At 38.7% G+C, this 20343-nt stretch overlaps 1 protein-coding gene across 1 annotated transcript in view; it reads left to right on the top strand.

Annotated features, from left to right (window-relative positions):
• The window catches only part of MAN2A2 (mannosidase alpha class 2A member 2), a gene marked incomplete in the record, with an annotated part of 99434 nt that overhangs the window by 62970 nt on the left and 16121 nt on the right, over positions 1-20343 (top strand). The window contains 5 exon segments of the mRNA XM_072402755.1: positions 5306-5488; positions 10892-11006; positions 14288-14355; positions 15727-15892; positions 17780-18016. Of these exon segments, the coding sequence (XP_072258856.1) occupies positions 5306-5488; positions 10892-11006; positions 14288-14355; positions 15727-15892; positions 17780-18016 (769 nt within the window).

Here is a 20343-nt window from a genome sequence, read left to right as displayed (position 1 = left end):
AGGGGGATGGGTGCCCCTCTGCCACCCTTTACGGGCAGCTAAAACAATTGCAGGTGTCTCTGCCAAGTTGCATTGGTCCTGGACTGGCACCAATAAATGGGAGGTCAGTCAACCACTGGTCAAGGCAACCTTGCAACCTCTGGAGGAACCCTGATTGATGACTTGGACATTGTAACATTGGGGGACATTGTAAGTAACCTAGGAGTTTTTGGTAAAATAGGAAAAAAACTTTATTTAGCTGATAGCGGCAGGACACCCAATATTAGGCAGGGTATCGGAACTTTGCCAAGTATAAAAAGAGACTCCGGTAGATATGTGTTATTTATTTAGACATCAAAAGACTCATTTCATGAGGACAGGCAACTATCTTCAGATAAAAAGCTATATCGCAAGCTTTTGATATAGCAAAGTTAAGAACTTCCCAGTTTGCTATACACCTTTTATCTAAAGAAGTGGCCTGTCTTGACGAAACATGAGAGTGCAGTCCAGCCTATTGCCAGATGCACTTTTTTGCAGGATTTTGAGATCTCCGATTTTGCTGAAGGGAATTGAGACATTAGCCATTGCCTTCTAGGGCAAATAGGAGTTTGTTTTTTTTTGTTGTTGGCCAGCACAAATGGTATGAAAGGGCCATTTATTAACAAAGAGCTCTATTTATAAAAACAGAAAATTTGACATTCTCTGGTGGGAATGAATGACTGCCATTGAATGACATGGATCCGAAATATTCCCAGAAGGGAATGTTTGTGGGAAAATCTGATTCCCTTTTTTTTAAAAAAGAGCCCAAAGTGAATGTTCACTGTGCTTGGTGAATAACGTAAATCTGACTTCTGTGCAGTCTTTAGTAATTCCTATGCAAGCAAAAATGTTATATTATTTTAATTTTCCTTGATTGTGCATGTCACTCTTTTGACTATATTAGGTAACCATTTACTTTGCAGAGTGATTTGTGTCTACATCTAAAGTACCATTTGCAAAAGTGGACATTCCTTTTGCAGGTGAATGTCCAGGAAAGTGTCCTTGCCTTTAGTAAATAATTTACTATTTACTATACTATATACTAAATATACTATAAGATATTTGAGTTTATCAACTAAGCTTTATTTTCTGATGAACACAACAAATATTCCATCTGTCTTAATCTTAGTTTAGTTTCAAAACATTTAATTGCCAAGGACAACATGTTTTGTTTCCTTTCATTATTACTTACTGAAGTTCTTTCCTCTGCATGAGATTGATTATGCTCCGGCAATCATTGATCCATGGGCAGCAATGCACCTCCCTAGCATATGGGCAGCCATTCTTGTAGCCGAAGTATCAGTAAAGGACTCATCATCATGTTCCTCACTCATTTTTATATTGTCAGCTTTGATAATCACCTACAATACATCTTTAATCTGTATTTCCACGAGTTGTTGTAATATGGTTCTCTGGAGAACAAGAAGGCAACAGACTGTGTAAATGAATAATCCTTGATGCAACCATTTTATCCTAGGCTTTTAATTAAGAGTTCATTAGAACATGATTGTCTTTTACAGTGATCTGCTCCTGAAGGGTTTTCACAAGAGTGAATCCATAAAACTTTCTTAAGGCCAGATAATGTAATACAACAAACTTCTATGTTCTATTGTAACTTATCAACTTTATATCAGGTAACCCTTAGATAAGAAAATATTGCACATGCAGGCATAAGCGGGCAAACATCAAGCAACAGCTTTAGATCACATTAACATGGAGGTACATGTTTGCTTGACCACCATACACTATGAGAGGGGAGGGTGACTTATCAGTGCGGAAATGGCCACCATTGGGCTTTCTACTGGACACAAATACCCGTTTCCCCTAACATCAGGCAACCAGCTCATTGAGGAATATCTACGAACTTCTAATGTCCATCCACGTTTGTCTGAGTTGGTTGATCATTATTGCTAAGGGCTGGTTCACATGGTTGTAAAATGGTGCAGTATCTGCTTTATGTAGCCCCATGTAAACTGAGCTGCCTACAACCGCTTTGCCTCAGTGCTCGACAGGCAGATGTTTGCTTAGACGGTTGGTTGAATGGACAACTGAATGCTAGACATTGCAAGTAACGTCACCATGATCAATAATATGCTTTTATTCATTTTAATGATAAGTGGCATTGGGTGGGGTAGCCATGATAAGTGGCATTGGGTGGGATAGCTATGGATAACTGACTGGTGGTACAACAAGTTCTTTGTATCACCTATTTGCAAACATTAATATAGTAAAATATGAATTTTTATTTTCCAAGAATAATATATTTACAATTTCAAGAATAAATATATTTTAGAGGTAAAAAATGAATACCCTAAGGGTCTCATTAAGTGAAAGAACATAAATCCCCTTATAACTGATATCCAGATGATATTCAATTTATACTGATTGTGAACTTTGAAATGTTCCCTAATATAGAAGGCTGAATACACTCTTTTTTTATTTAATCTAGTAAGTACTGCTAGCACAATGCCACGTGAGTGTATAAGGTGTATAATAAGCCATTTGTAGATTATTCTGATTTATTCTGTACAGGCTGCAGTGTTTGTCTTCACCCCCATCCCACATCTGCTTGTTAGGAGTCATTAGTTTAATGTTTTTTCATATAACTATACAACTTTACCCCTTGAGCTTCACGTAAGACCTTTTGCAGTCCATGTCAAAAATGGCACAATGGTAACTTCATGCCTTCACAACAGCTGGAATTGTCCAGAAGTGCCAAATCTTTCAGTTGTCCCCTTATGTTAACATGCAAATGTATAACTTCAGGACAACCACTCATGGGGTTGTGGGTTACATTACACTGCATCACAAAAAATACATATTGTCTGCTACTTGGGTCTAATCCATGTGTCTAAATCAAGTGCACTGATTCCAAATCTGAAATCTGATTCTGCCTAGGATGTCAGGATCTTAACTTAATTACATGTAAAGACACGATTAGCTACATTATCTTGTTCCGCAGTTGTTATGTGATCTCTATAATGTACATAACTAACTTATCCCTCATAGTTCCATGACATTTTACAAAAACATAGTAAAATGTTGCAACAACATATAGGTAATTCACCTGAGTCCTTGTTCAACATACATGTACACTTCAGAAGTGTTTCAGGCACTTGCTTTGCGTTTGTGGCTCTCTGCTGTCTCCCGTTGCAGAAACCAGCAGTAGTCGCCCAATGTTGGGGTTGCACCGGCCTTGATATCTTGTTTCCATAACAGAAATGTCCTGGTGGACCCTCTCCCCTTGTTCATCACTCACATCACCCAAATTTTTTGGGAAGAAGTCCAGATGGGAATGTAAGAAATGAATTTTAAGTGACATTCGGCAGCCAAGTTGATGGTATGCTGTTAGCATGTTGTTCACAAGTTCAGCATGGTTTTCAACTCGCTGGTTGCCCAGAAAGTTTTGTGTAACTAGCACAAATGAATCCCAAGCAGCAAGTTCAAGTGGGTTGAGTTTGTCTCTGAATGTGTCATCACGCATCCAGTAAGAAGGAGGGGTCATACACAACATCGTCCAGGAGAATCCTGGGCACTCCCGTCCCTGCCAGCTGGGCAAGACGGGGGAGAAACCTCTCCACCTCTGATAACATCATGCAAAAAAGGGGGGGGGGGGGGGATGGGAGGAGGGTATAATGGTTCCAGGGCCTTGAAAAAATGGGAGTACATAAGATTCGTATGAATCATAGCATACCATATAATAAGCGGCCGCAATACTGAGCATAGACGCTGGGGGATTAGCCCTCCGCCTCTGCTCAATGATAATGTGGGCTGGCCCAACCCTACGTTCTCAAACCGGTCTCGCGGTAATCCCCAAACGCCGGCAGCGTGCACGTGGAGCAGGGGGAGGTCCCAGAGACGCCATCCTATAAATGGGATGGCTTCTCTGGAATCCCCCTGCTCCTCTGCACACATCCACCAGGACCTGGGAACATTACAACGCTTATCTGGGGCTCCCCTATGTAGGTTTGTCCCATACTTACCTTCCTTCTGTATCAATAATCCTATGAAATAAGTATTCATTTCTAAAACTAATTTTACTTGCTCTTAGATTTATTTCCCAATACCACCTTTATTGGGACCCTTACCAGATAGATTGTAACCATTGTTCCTATCACTCGGGAGATGCTGTCATTACTTCATTTAAAACTTCATTTAAATTTTCACTTAAAATTTGGGGGCACCATTTCCTCCCTGCATTTGCAGCTAACATTTCCACCTGTTCCACAAGACCATGTAAGTCTTTATACCTTCATTTGTATCTATTATACCTCAAAGCATATGTAATGAGCTTACTTATACTTATTGCACTTATATTTATATACATAGGAACTAAGAGAACCACTTGGATTGTGTTATATTTGACTAGGTAGATCCTAACCGCAAGAAATAATCTGGGATACTTAGCTAAGGCTTGGACACTAGATTATCTAGTTATCTGTTCAACTACCGGTACAAATATACACCTATATGTACTACACAATGTAACAAATACAACAATTCTCATTATTTCAACTTAATTACTGCAAGTGCAAAGATCTGTTGATTAACTGATACCCCTGAAGAAGCCTTTTAGGGCGAAACGCATCGGGTACAGCAATCAACATGAACAAAGGATTGGAGATTGTATTATTTGTATGGCAAGAAATGTACTTGATTGGCTAGATGTCTGATGTCTAGAGCCCTCTTGGGCCAAATTGTGAATGCTTACACCAACAAACACGTTATTGATAGTAAGTTGAGTTTTGTATTATGTTTAAGCTCCTTTTGTGATTAATGCGATACTGTTTGGATCACAAGAAAAGATTGTGACCTATTTTTGAAACTGTCTTCTTTGTATGTATTTGTTATTGTTTATTGAATTCACAAATACAGTTTATTTTTTGTGCCTAGAAAGACCCTGCTTTCTCTTTTTCTTCTTATCTCTCATTCATTGAACAAGGGTTGGCACTCAGTCCTACAAATATCCTTATAATATGACCACTACTAACGCTGCTAAAAAACTCATTATCAGTTGTTATTACTTCTTTTAAAAAGTTCGTCAGCAACTACTAACCCCCACTACATCACGATCCTTTGCAACCACAACGTTTTTCATTATGCCAAGTTTAATGAGTACTTTTTCTGGACCAAGGACTTATAGATAGATATGTACTATATATCAATGGCCATCAGAGTCCTGTAACTGTTAGTTACACCTGTTTTACCTTCAAAATCCTTTATTTGAACTATAAATAAATATGGTCTGTGAAATGAACATGTCTGACTTTTGTGTATTTGCTTTCAGAGGTGCAGAGATCCTGTACAGCCTGGCGATTAATCATGCAAGGAGAGCTGGCTTGGAAAGTAAATATCCTCTTTCTGATTACGCTTTGTTAACGGATGCCAGGCGCAACCTTGGTTTGTTCCAGCACCATGATGCCATCACTGGCACAGCAAAGGAAGCCGTGGTCATTGACTATGGTGTACGGTAAGTATGCAGCAAATATACCTCAGCATGAATCAACACATAAAATATTGATTGTTTGAATCAGCTAGATTGTGCAAGTGATCATGGTATTTATGATGATGACTAGCAGGTAGGTTAATCTATAGGTGGGTGAATGGGGTTTCACAACAATGCAAATTGTACGCTTATCCATTGTTTAACATCAGCCTGTCAATTTGTAGTAGATATAATATTGCAAAGGGAGAAATACTGAGGGAAAGGAGGATCGTTCAAAAACAAATTCAGTCTAATGCATTAAGGCAGCACAAGAAATACCTATAATGTGCAAAGAACATTAGCCTCTAATCTTTTAAATAGCATGCCTCAAGTTTCCTGAGCTGTAGCTGATTGCATTTGGATTAATGCATTTGGCATTTACAGTACTTATGTTTTAATGTTGTCATTATTTTTTTTTTTTTTACTTTAGAGGGTTTTAGTTTAATCTCCCCTATTATCTAAAATAGTCACTGCAATAAAATTGTGAAAAGATGCAAAATATTTATTTATTAAAGACATGTGAATACACCAAGAGAAATAGAACTTTAACAGCATCAAATCATGAAAGAAACATTCAAAATGCCAGTAAAACATTATTAAATTAGTCCATAAAATTGTTTTAAAACTTTATTCTTTTATGCAATACAGTATGGTTTGGTCTCAAACAGTTTTCTTTCACTCAACGCGTTTCATATTTTTTCTGCTTCCTCAGTTATATTAGGGTATTTTAACAAATATATTCAGTGTTTTACAAAATCACAATAACATAATTTTTTGTTTTTATAGGATATAAAATTTTAATTTTTAACCTTATACAACTACCATTAATTACCTTTTTTGCTCCTCAGACCTGGAATCCTACATGTGTTTCCTTCAAACTTCTGACTATAGTGCAGACACGTGAATGAAACATCAGGAGGGAGAGATAGAAATATGGCCAATGAGATCCACATGCCTCCTAATTTACCTGTGTATCAAAGACAGCCCCTATATGTGGGGTAAAAATTACTGCGGTGATAAAGACAGAATGGGAGCACAGAGCCTCCTGGGACACTCACATCACGCATCCCAGGGGGGAATGCTCCTTCTGTGATGATCTTGGGCATGCACAAAAGGAGCTTTCTCTTTAAAGGGGAGAAAATACTTATCACACGCTTTTGCAGTAAGATAAGCACTCTTTTTTTCCCTATTTACAACTGGCTACGTCACCCGAACACATGCCTGCTCAGTGAGAGATCGGGTGATATAGGCAGAAGTCCGAAGATAAGAAAGAAGATGGCGGTGCTTCTTTTGTGCCAGGACAGAGGCAGACAACTGGACTGCGCAGGACCCAAACCAAGAAAGCTTCTGAGGGATCAACGTATTTGCGAAAGTAAAGGTGAGTGAGTTTTTTCTGATATTACCTCCCTGGCGGTATTGTTGAGTGTGGCTTGGGGTGGATTTTCTATACCAAAAGTGGTAGCCCCGAGCCACACTTACAAGTTCTACCTGGTTCCCACGTCCTCCAGCAGTGCCGTGGCGTCCCCCAGCGATACCCGGCATCTGCGTCCCCGGCGTGTGAACATTGGGGACACTAGGCCAGGGGAAGCAGATGCTGGCCAGGCGCCGTTAGGAAGGTAGGCGGGACCGGGTGGGAAATTTAAAATATTAGGAATTTTTAAATGTACCACTTTTACATATAAAAATTCTCATTAGTCATACCACCGGTGAGGTTAAACATTCACCTCCGAATTTCAATTTTTTATCCTATTTATTACCTATCCTATGCTATTTCCTATGAAGGCAAATTTTGGGTGTGTCAGGTGATTGATCCCTGCTGTGCTCTTTGGTTTTGCCCCAAGACATCCCCCCAACTTCCCATACACAATTTCTTTATTACATGACACAGGAATAATGTAGGGATAGGGAGAATGTATATCCACAAGTGTGCTGGATGATGAAGATTCCATGGTGGCTACAAGTCTTGAGCAGAGTTGTAGCCCCCTGGACTTGGAAGTATTGATTCTCCCCAACTATAAATTGTTTTTTTTCCATTGGGATTTGTTTCCATAGGTGCACCTGGCCATGATCCCCTACAACCCTCACACCTTCCTCTCAGCAATTTGGGAACAATATAATGCTTGCAAATAACTTGGCCAACATAGACCTACACACTTTGAACAAATTTATGCCTAATTCTTTTCCTTTAAAACAGAAGTGAATGACAGATGGTTTGTGTTGACTTTGTATTCAGCCTAAGTTTGACCGTAACATTACTATAGAGCGCCTGAACAAAAGTTCTTTTCCCAAAGGCTGTTAGGAGACACATACAAGATCTGTCTAATAAATGATGTAATGGCCCTTTTTTTTTTTAAACCTCTCAAGGCTGGAGAGGAAACACTTTCAACAGTGAAGTTGGGTAATCCGGCAAACCTGAAATGGATTTCCTGAAGTTATTGGCTCTTTATTTTTTAGTTCTGAACCAGATCCATTACAGGTTTGCTGGATCACCCAGCTTCACTCCCGAAAGTGTATCCTCTCCAGCCTTAAAGAGCTTTAATAAATCAGGGCCAATAACTCACATATATATATATATATATATATATATATATATATATATTCTAATGCTTCATCAATCAACTTAATTGTGAATGGAGGGAATAGAGGGTAAATGTTTTTTTTCGTTACTGCATTCATTGACTCAAAGCATGTTCCCTTTATCACCGATTTCAATTTAGGAAAAAAGCAAAAAGTCCCAAGGTGTCAAATCTGGTAAATATGGAGAATGTTCCAGTCTAGTAATGTGTTTGTTGGTTGCCATCTTTTCTTGACTCTTTCTCCCAGCTTTGTCAATATTTCCTTATAATATCCTTAAAAATAATGTTGGGTCACTGTTGTGCCTTTTGGATCCCATTATTATTATTATTATTATTATATTATACAGGATTTATATAGCGCCAACATATTACGCAGCGCTGTACATTAAATAGGGGTTGCAAATCCCATTCAGCCAAAATGGCGCCCTTCATATAAAAAAACATGCTGAGCATGGCTTTGAATTTGGACTTTTTTTGGTTCTTGTTGGAGAACAGTGCAAGTGCTCATAATGCCTTCTCACTGCTTTGTTTAAAAGATAGCAACAGTCTCCTTATTTATTAGACAGATCTGTATGTAAAAAGAAGTCTATGCTCCACCTGCAGGATCCAAAACAGAATGCAAAATATGAATATGCAATATTTCAGAACTAAAATATCAAAGAAAAAAATTGCAATTATGGAATTGCTGCAAAATTAGAAAGCTTTGTGCATTTAAAAGTATAGAATGAAAAGTATATATTTATGGAACTTGTCCTGTTTAAAGACACACATATTTAAAGACACAAAATTCTGTTTGCTAAAAACTTGTATATGTGCACATCAGTTCTAAAAGTATGGGCCACTTCCAAATGGCGAGCCAGATTTTCATATATCTTGCACCACCTATAGTATGGTGTTGCAAGAAGCAGCTTCCTAATGGAGGTTCAATGGGGCTATACGGTAGATGTACGGATGATGCTCCATTGGCACATTAGTATGAAACGTAGGCTTATTAGCTTGTAATGTTTCTGTGCAAACTAATATTGTTAGCTCCTAGGGTTTGTAGCAACACTCATGTGAGCTTGGTGGGAATAAGCCAACATCAGCCGACTCCCTGCTTGAGCGCTGCCTCCTGCAGCTATGTATTTTTTTCTGATTCTTTGGCTCCGGATCATCCCTGGATGCCAGTTTAATGGTTGTGTGGTACGTTCTAACGAATAGATGGGGCAGTTCTATACAACACAGGTATAAGGTTTTCTCCTACTACTTGAGCTCCAGATGCTCATTTAAAGGACAATCAGCTGTTTGTCCCAGAACCCCCTTAAATAAGCACCATTTCCTGCAGGGCCCAGCATCTGCTAAAGCCAGAACAGCTAGCAGAAAATGATAGATCATTGTTGGAGGCAATCTGTTGCTGGAGAGATGCATTGGAAAGAAGATGAAAGCTGGCTGAGGTCTCCACTGACCAGACCCAGACCATTGTAAAAAATTACCGAAAAAAAAATGCACATACTAAATGCATTTTTTTTTTTTTTTTATTGCCCGTCTGTGATTAGTACAATTTGCCATTGTGCTAATATGAGCCCTAATGTTGTGCTACAATTTCACAGTTGGGGAAAAATAAAGGAAAATGTCTTTTCTTTTTTTTTTTTTTTTTTTTCTTTTTTTTTTTTGCTATTCATTACCCCCAAAAACAAGGAAATAAAATCTATGTATCCATATTTAATATCAACTGAATGTCTTGTTTGTCCCGAAACGCTGTTCACATTCAGGTGCAAATGTTTAAAGTGGAATTAAACCAAAACCGGGCGCCGCCATCTTTCTTGTCATTAGGTGATGTGGCCTGCTGTAATTGGGGGGAAAAAGAGTGACTGCGCATGAATGGAAGGAAAAGTTCCTTCTGCGTATGTCTGAGATCAGGCATGTGTAGATGGAGCAGCCAGAAGCCTCCTGGGATGTGTGATGTGAGTATCACAGGAGGCTCTGTGCTCCCATTCTGTCTTTACCGCAAAAAAAAAAAAAATAATTTTTACCTTGCATAAAAAAGTTGTTCACCCATTTATGTAAAGTAAACATTTTAGTGGATTAGTTAGGGTTTGGTTAGTGCATGCAGCTAGCTAGAATTAAAGAATGCTTCCAGCCGCACTACCATGCAAGGTGCAACCACCATGGACTCTAAGGGCCCTTTAACACATATAGTAGAAAAATGCATGTATACACATCAGGCCAGTGCAATGTGCCCGGGAGGGGCAAATCGCACCACAGGTTACCACATTTGCTCAGATTGGCAGCTGCAGACTGAATCGTCCATCAACAACTGCACAGCCATTATTGACTTTTTGGAATTGCATTATGGTCGGCACAGCTGTGTGCAAACATGGTTTCCAAACACCCCCATTGTCTTAAATCAGTGCAGTGGAGTCTGAGGCAGAACCCAGCAGCATACTTTGGGTCTGAAATGGCCCTAAGGTGTAAAAAAAGGCTGGGGCGCTCTTTTCTTTTATCATCTTTGCCATTGGATGTGCACAATATTACAGGACTATTCACAGTGTACTTGTGATTGTTTTTATCATTATTTCAATCTATTCAGCCAATTTTGCATTTTTCCATTTGTTAAAGAAATGCAAAGTTTGTTTTTCAGAAACACATAAACTGTTATCCTAATTATGTAGCGTGTAACTCCCAATGGTAGATTTTTCTTGCATTTATAGCTTAGAATTTCTCACTTCATTTTTACTGTTAACATGTCTCCTTTTTGCTAACCCCAATCTGTATCCGGCTGCATCTCTTTGCATGTCAAGTCTGTGCATGTTCATTTCTGTGTCCTCCTTAGGTTACTCCATTCGTTGATGAACCTGAAACGCATCCTAATCAATGCGGCTCACTACCTCGTGGTGGCAGACAAGGAGAAATATCACTATGATCACTCTGTGCCATTCTTCAGCACGGTAACTGTATTGTGGCTATAACAAGTCAGCTCTTCCGCTGTGTTTTTAATGGGTCGGCGTGAATTAATAAATTCCACTGTGGCTTCAGATAGGACAGAGACTAATGAAAATGGCGGTCCGGTCCTTCTGCTGGGAGGCAGCCCGACGCTGTGAATAGGAGCAGATGGAGGACAATAGTTTATAGCTTTGATTTGCCCTATTCTTTATTACAAGGCTTTTGTCACTTCTAAGTTATGGTGTTTTCTCATTTACCATAAGCCTCTCGATCAAAGTGTCTAAAATAAAAATAGTTTGGGTTTTCCGTGAAAACAAATCATATTTCAGCTATCAGCTGCAAAATTTAATCATAATCACCAGAATAGCTTCAGATACTTGGCAAGTCAAGCCAAACAGTACAAGTGGTTTGTTGTGAGGATGGAATTGGATAAAATGATATTTTTGTTAAATTGCATTTATATGGCGCTGACATATTACACATTGCTGTACAAAGTCCATAGTCATGTCACTAGCTGTCCCTCAAAGGATCTCACAATCTAATGTCCCTACCATACTCATATGGCATGAAGTCAGTCTAAGACCAATATTTTTCCATTGCATTAATTTTGATTGAGTTTTACAAGGTTACAAGGTATAACAATAAAATGATACAATGTTACATTAAAAATTAAGTAATATGAAATGATCCAACTTAAGTTAGAAAGTATAAGAAAAAAAAATACATATAATGTAATAAAGATAACTTATAGGAAAGAAATAATTATAGAATTAAGTAAAAGAGAAGAGGAAAATAAAATGTATATATTGTATTATATAGAAAGAGAATCTATGTTTAATTTAGTATAGTTTATCCACGGGTCCCAGATCTTTAGAAGTTTATCATGTGTATTTTGTTTATTAGAAGTTAGTTTCTCAATTTATCATAATATTCATTTTCTGAATTACTATTTTATAATTGAGAGAGGATATTTTACAAGAGCTTGCAATTGTCATTGTGGCACAAAATATGAAGTTTATCAGTTTTTATTTTGGATATGTTTGGAATAGATTTATTTATTAATGCTTCAAGTGGATTTCATTCACAATTTATTTTTAATATAGTATGAATTAGCTTATAGACTCTAATGCATAGTTTTGTTACTCTTGAAAAAGACCACCAAATGTGGGTCATAGTACCTTCTTCAATACATTTTCTGAAACATTTAGAAGAATAGTCAGGAGCAAATTTAGCTATTCGAGATAGCGTAAGATACCATCGGTATAAGATTTTGTATGAATTTTCCAGTATATTGATACTGATTGAAGAGTATAAGACCAATTTTTAGAGGAAAAAACTTACTGCATGTTTTTTGGGCATGGGAGGAAACCAAAGACCCTGGATGAAACCCACACAAACACAGGGAGAACCTGCAAACTCCATGCAGATATTGTCCTGGCAGAGAGTCAAACCTGGGATCTAGCGCTGCAAGAGTGCTGGTCACTGACTCACTATACTGCCCTTTTTAGAATAGAGCAGTGGTAAAAAAAAATGCCTTTATTTTGTTTCTCAATAAGAAGATCCCCAACAGAACCCAATGAAGTCATTCACCTAATTCTTGGCCCAGAAATTACCTGCACGACCCCATAAAGGTTAGATATCTGAAGGTGCAATAGACCTTTAATTTTGCTTACATGCCGGTTCCATACTGATAGGAAGGATTGTGAAACTGCTGTCCACTGCTACATCTGATGGCTTTCTATGTAATTTGACCGATCACTAAATTATAAAAACATCAACTCATTGCTGAGGTCTTCCATCTTTTTTTTAAGCTGCTTGAAGTTTTCATTTTCAAATTCCCAGGGCCTAGAAATGTGAATGTGAGGATATTGTAAATATAATTCACATTATAAAACATTAAAGTCAAATTTAGGATTTGAACAGAAAGCACCAGGGATGAAACAGAAGTGATAGAACATCATATCATTAATAGCTCAAAGATGCAAGGTGATTCATTAGCACCATTAGCATCAATAAGGCAACTCACCAACAGAACAAAACACCTAATTGTTCATGCCTGGGATCCACAAGAAATGTGCACCAAAAACACTTAGTAAGCAATGCAAAAATGATTTTATTATTCTATAGAATAGTCACGTGTTTTGGAGGCTAAAGCAATTCTATTTCATCAGGGCCATCCCTCTTAATGGACTCATATTTCCACTGATCATATTACAATGACTGGCAAGTGACTCCCTTGCATTTAATTCTAAAATCTCTGTGGGTAGCTCTGCTGATCATTGCTAGCAGATCGGTTGAAATATGAGTCCATTGAAATTCTACTAAATGATCAAGCCTTGACGAAGGGGGGGTTGTTTTGTCTACCAAAAATGTTTTTTGGGTTTTTTTTTAGTGTGACTGTGCTATGGATCATTAAATAATTTCTAGACTTTTTGCAAAGTATTGTTGGCACTTATTTTTCTTGTTTGTTTGGTTTTGTTTAATAGGGAATTTTAGATTTTGTTGCAATAATTATAATTAATTGTGTAAGTTTAACTATCCCACTGTAAAAAGATTAGGAAATGTCTCAGGGTACCTTTTTAAAGCTGAATTTTGGCTACCTTACGTTATTAAAAATGCAAAGCCTTTGGAATGACTTTTTCGAGTTTTGCATTACTCTGAAAAGTCTCTTAAACCCTCATTATTCTACACTGAGTTAAAAGGAGGAACAATGAAAAAGAAATATTAAACAAGAAAACACAAGAAGGAATTTCCTATAGCCCATGAATTTTTAAAAACTTAAGTTATTCATTAAAGAGTATGACTTCAGCTTCATGCTTTTTATATTACCAGATTGCTAACATTTTACAAGACTCCACCACTGTACCCTAATAAAAGCCCTGGAATTAGGAATTATGGCTTCAGATTTATGACCCTTCCTTTGAACTGCTACACTTTTTATACATTAGTGCCTCTTTACTAACACATTTAGTTTTGTGCTGACTTGTCATCTTATATGGCTGTAATCGCCTCCCTATAAAAAGCACTATTAAACTGCATGCAGTCAGAAGCACAAAAATGTGAATAGGGTATAAATATATATTATGCATAATTAAATGCGTAACATTTGGATGCTGGAAAATAAATAAAAAAATAAAAGTTTTAATACTTCTAAAGCCCCATGACATGCTGTAGTTTGTTTATGAACTATATGTTCACATGTTGTTGTACTTTCCCATGTGATAACATTTTATTGGATATGATTTAGTTTTGCTTTAAACATTAAATTTTGTATGTTTTCTTTCAGGACGACAGCCGGTTGACCCAAGAAACCCTGCCAGAGAAAACTATTCTCAAATTAGGTTCATCTCCAAGGTATGTTGGTGCCGACAATCTTAAAATCCATAAAAAAGGCAAATATATAAATAGGATTGGTAATGTTTTATTTTGCTGGCAGGATTGCCTCTTGTATTGGGTAATAATGTTTTTTCGGCTATGTACACGCGTGCAATAATTGTCATTGGAAAGGATCTTTCACAATTCTTTCCAACGACAAACCACTCCACGATGCTTGAACGAGCGCTGTACATACAATGCCGTTCTGCTTTGTGGAGAGGGGAGGGGGAGAACAATGGAGCAGCACCCCGCTGTGCTCTCTTCCCTTCACATCCATTACGATCGTAAACAAGCACTGTACACACGCAAGATTCTCCTCCGATATCAGCCCTGAGACAAGAACCATTGCACATGTGCACCTAGCCTGGTGACTGATATTCTAAATTAAAAAAATAGAGATCATAGTTTTATTATATATTATAGTGTGTGTGTGTGTGTGTATGTGTGTGTGTGTGTATATTTATTTATTTATATATATATATATATATAGTGAGGGGTTACGCTCAGGATCGCCTTTGCTGGGACAAAGGACACTTGTCTGGTTCATCCAACTCAGATCACACACCAAGGTATCAGCCTTAAGCTGGCTTGCAGCCAGGATTATTAAAGGTTGCAGACAAAATAACAAAACGACAAAAGAAAACCTTGCCTGTCCGGCACTTACTATACATCAGACATCCCTGTCTATCAGCTGGAGGGCTTCTCCCTGTCAGCTCAAAACCAAGCTTTCAGCAACCTTCTACTCACTTTTGAGCTCACTCACACAGACTGACTTGAGCTCACCCAGACCAACTTTCTGAGTCTCTCAGCAGAGCTCCCTCACACAGGCCACCTGTATGTGTCTCCAAGCAGAGCTCCCTCACGCAGGCCACCTGTATGTGTTTCCAAGCAGAGCTCCCTCACACAGGCCACCTGTATGTGTTTCTAAGCAGAGGTCTCTCACACAGGGCCCCTGTCTGTCTCTCCAAGCAGAGCTCCCTCACACAGAACCCCTATATGTGTCTCTCCAAACAGAGCTCTCTCACACAGACCCCTGTCTCTGTCTCCAAACCGAGCTTTCCCACACAGACCCCAGTCTGTGTCTCCAAACAAAGCTGAACTACTGACTAAGCTCCTGGCTCTATGTTATATCCCCCACCCTCAGTGCTTCTTCATTAATTATCTCACAGGTGAAAGTCTTCCACTTTCTACTTCACATAGGAATCTTGGGCAAATATATCTCCCTTTCACCACCAATCCTGCATTGGTGTATTTATATATATTATAGTTTCAGGATAAAATTCCTTGTGTTAATGTAATAGCCACTTTCTTCCTCTGTGAGTTGAACAATTTATCTTTTCTATATTTCAGGTACGTTGTAGTGTTCAACCCTGTGGAGCAGAATCGCTTGTGCGTGGTGTCGGTTCTGGTGAACACCCCGCATGTCCGAGTGCTCACGGAGGAAGGACAGCCAATGGCGGTACAGATCAGTCCAGTATGGCAGTCTGTTACTGACATGAATCCTGAAGTCTTCCAGGTAACAGATGTGTGGTACTCTGATAATGTCACACCTTTATTGCATGTTGCTGCACAGTTCAGTTCACTTGAAAGCAGATACCCATCTAAAAGTTCCCAAAATATCTTTTTCTGATGCTTGTTTCAAACCCTTTATGCCAAATGCAATGAAAAATGCAATTTTACTATTGGGTGCTAAATCCTCACTTTTATATTTATGGTTGAACACAGTGGAGGAGTGGGGGATTTATGTGAGATCTACATATCCCGTGACTTTTAGGATTGTGGGGACATGTTTGGACATTCCCATGGGCACTTTCATTGCCCCTAAAGCCTTAAGCCATGGTTACTGCCTGGATTATGGGTGGGTTTTACTAGATGAGTAAATGGAAGCTTTACTGGATGAGTAACTGGGAGTATAACTCCCCACCTAGAAATTCTCACTGGCTGATGCAGGCAGACATCACCCTTGTAGTCTGGACAACTACCATGGGTGTCACCTAAATTTGGGAGTCTAAATCAGGACTCTTAGAATGTGACTGGGTTACACATTATTTTATGTTTATTACATGTACACTGAGAATACAAAAGTTAATTATTCTGATCATTTTTTTCTGATTCTAGTAGGGTAGGATAATGTTTTTTATAATCCCTAACAAAGGGGAGAATTTCTAGGTTAGCAGATCATAGTTTAGTTATAAATGTCTTCTCAGTAGCAGAATGTCCAGAATGGTCTGTTGGTGGTGAAATTGTTTCCATGATTTCTTATCCTGGCCTTCATTTTATGGCCAACCATTGTCATCACATAAGTTGTGCAAACACCTTATTGGTGTCCTCTCCTGGGGGTTGTTTGCTTGGCTTATCAATAAACTTCTTTAGAACTTTCATGGCCATACTTAATAGATCATATCTATAAAAAACCTAACTTATATTTCTACTTTGTAATTTTTGAACCCTAATTTCATTCTATACCGGGGCATATATACAGAAGGGAGTTGAAAACAGAAGTATGCACATCAGCAAGTATAATTGTGCCTCACCTTTTACTTGCCCAGATAAACTCAAAAATGTTAACATGAGTTTGATAAATCTATGGAAACATCTATGCTGACTTCAGAGGATCATATGTTACATAAAGTCTTGTAGGCACCATTGTTCAGACATTGGGCCTGATTTATTAAAGCTTTCCAAGGCTAGAGATGATAGACTATCATAAGAGAAGTTGGGTGATCCAACAAACCTGGAATGGATCTGGTCCAGCATTAAAAAGATTTTTTAGCAAATACCAAATGACTAAAGAAATCTATTCCAGGTTTGCTGGAACACCCAGCTTCACTGATGAAAGTGTTTCCACCAGCATTGAATATTGTAATAAATGAGGCCCATTAGGTGACCTCTGACACTTCAACTATAGAACCAGCACCAAGCAAAGTGAATATAGGTAAATGAAGTTGAAAATATAACTGTTATGTAATTCCATACGGATCACAAAGTTTCCTACAAAAGTTGGTAGGAGCATATATCATTCCCAGCACAGAAGGATGAATCTCATCATATAACAAATGATTAACATTGTTTCCCTATGGAAGGCACAGCAAACATCTGTTGACTTGAAAAATCTTTAACAGGATCAGTACAAATATGTTGTGAAAGATTTGTCTGTCTCCACTGACTCTAGAAACCAACCAGATACTTCCTTTGCAATTTGGGAAAAAAATTAAGGATTCATGGAGCAACACAGACCACTCTTTTCTTTTCATAAATGAGGCAAGATAAGACTTTTTTAAAATTCCTTTTAATTTCAAGAGGTTTCAAACAGCTAGCAAGAATAATAATATGTTGGCAATGGTATAAACTATTTTGCATCATAATGTTATAATAAAATCTGAACAATATTTTGCTTTTGCAGGTCTCCTTCACGGCCCGTTTACCCTCGCTTGGCCTGAGCATCTTCCAGGTGTACACGTCCTTTGATGCACACACTACCCTAAAGTCCAATGTCCGGGTGTACCTCCATGGGAGGGATGTGAATATAAAGAAGCAGGATGTATTTCCAGTGAAGATCTTGGAGACCAGCACCGATGACTTCTATCTGGAGAATCAATACATGCAGGTCTGGTTCTCCGGCACCACCGGCCTGCTAAAGGTAAACTCTTCTGGACAGGGTCCCCTCCTCCTCCTGTGTCACTGTCTCTATCTGTCTGTCATTTGCCGCCCCTAGTTATTGTACAGCGCTGTGTAATATGTTGGCGCTATATAAATAGTTTATTATTATTAATAGTAATAATATTAATAATAATGGGGTGATGAACAGCTGGAAAGGGTGGCAATCAGTACTCCAAACTCCACTATTTAAATACAGTATAATAATAATAATAAAATTCATTGGACTGTTAAAGGTGAGAAGAAGGGAATGAACTGTCCACTTATTTGGGGGAAGAGAGGGGGGGGGTCACATTTTCGCATATTGTATCTGTAACTCAAAAAGTAAAGAGGACAAAATAGAATACTTTAGAAAGCAGACATTCCAGTAAAATAGAAGGTCTGCTTTCATTTGGCTGCTCCTCCAAACCATGTACGTGAAAACATATAACTGTAAAAGATAAGGTTTTGATTGCACTTGTCTTACCCCTGATCTTCTGCATTGCTGGGCTTTATGTGTCCCTCCTTCTAGATCAGCGTTTCACAATTAGGGTTCTTCCATAGGTTTCCAGGGGTTGAACAATGAGCAATGTACCTCTCATATCGGTGACACCAGTAATCTCTTTGGGTATTTGTAAGATTGGTGTTCCTCCCACTGGCCAGCATACAGGTAGTGCCCGAGTCAAGGACATCTGACATACGGACAACTCCTAGATACGAACGGGGCTTCCCTGCTCGTTTGTGTGTAGGGCGAAGGCTTGATAAGGGGGAGGGAGTGGTTAGCATGACTTGCAGAAGAAGTCTTTTGCTAAACACAGCTAAGGTTGTGGGTGATCTTAACGGGGTGAACTCTTTCTACAACATCTTGTAACTCTTTATGACCAAGTCAAACTCTGCAGTTGATTCTTTTTGCATATCAAAGCACAGCTTGCTCCAGAAGTTAATGAATGTCTAGGCTCCATAAAGATTTTTTTTTTTTTTGCTTTGTTTGTGCAAAACTTACAGTGAGGATTTTATACAGTAACTGACACCGTGCTGTCTAATAATATGTTGAGACAAACATCTGTCCTAATTGCATTTATTAAAATAATGTACCTGTTCCAACTTACATACAAATTCAACTTAAGAACAAACCTTCAGTCCCTATCTCCTATGTAACCCAGGGACTACCTGCGTATTTAGGCATTCTTTACACTGACCACTATGCTAATGTACTGTGAGCCGTGGATTGGATTGAGTGTTGGATTTAGAGGTTACGTTAAAGAGGATATTCTAGAGTTTTGTGGAACACAGAGCAAGGGATATTTGGCAATTTGGACATTCCAGTCCAGGAGCACTCCACAGGAGACTGTACCTAAATGGATGGTGATATCACCTTTGCTGGATGAAACAGGCAGAGAATGGTTATAAGGTTAGTATTATTCTAACTTTACAAGTATGTTTTTCACCTAAATGTAGTAGGTGATTTAAGGTGAGAGCCTGGTCAACATGCACTTGGGGTCTAACAACATACATGCTTTATACTGTCTATGAAAGGCATCTCCAAAGTCCCGCGGGCCAATTGCGACCCGTGTTCGTGTTTTTACTGGCCAGCAGCCTCTGTCACCAAATGAATAATATGCGGCCCGTATGTGTTTGCTCAGGGAATTCTCTACGTTTGTAGTGGGCGTGTGCTGTGCAGGACCAGCATAGACCACGCCCAATTTGATTCCAAGAAAGTGCTCTGCACAGATTCCGGTGTCAGTGGGTCCCGCACAGCCCACTACAAATGTAGAGGATTCCCTGTGCACACACATGCCGCATTTTATTGATCTTTGACAGGGAATCCCTCACGTGACCCTATTGGGCGTGTGCTGTGCAGGACCTGTGCAGACCATGCCCACACTAACCCTGAGTACGTGCTCTGTACGGGAACCTGCATTGACACTGGGCTCCGTACAACACCACCCCCCCATGCCTATATATGACGTACTTTCCTTCTTACTGAGCAGCCATCAGGACACGCCGGGTGTACAGAGGGATCTGCTGCAGATCAGGTAGATGTGTGAAATTATGTTTGACTGTGTAGAATCTCCCACATTTAATTCAGCAGGTGTAACTAACAGTTGTAAAATTCAACAATACCAGTAACATTGACATGATACAGCAAGACATGCAAACCACATGTGTATGAATCATCTGCCACACGTTTCGTGGATCTGGTCCACTTCTTCAGGAGGATATTTGTTTCTATGGTTAAACATATATATAAAATTTCAAATTTGCATACAAAGAATAGAAATTCAATCACATAATACCAAAATCCTAAAAAAATTAACATATACAATTTTA

This window comes from Pyxicephalus adspersus, chromosome 2 (genome assembly GCF_032062135.1).
Source record: "Pyxicephalus adspersus chromosome 2, UCB_Pads_2.0, whole genome shotgun sequence".
Classification (NCBI taxonomy): Eukaryota; Metazoa; Chordata; class Amphibia; order Anura; family Pyxicephalidae; genus Pyxicephalus; species Pyxicephalus adspersus.
The sequence above is the reverse complement of the archived record's forward strand: the minus strand, read 5'-3'. Positions and strand labels throughout refer to the sequence as shown.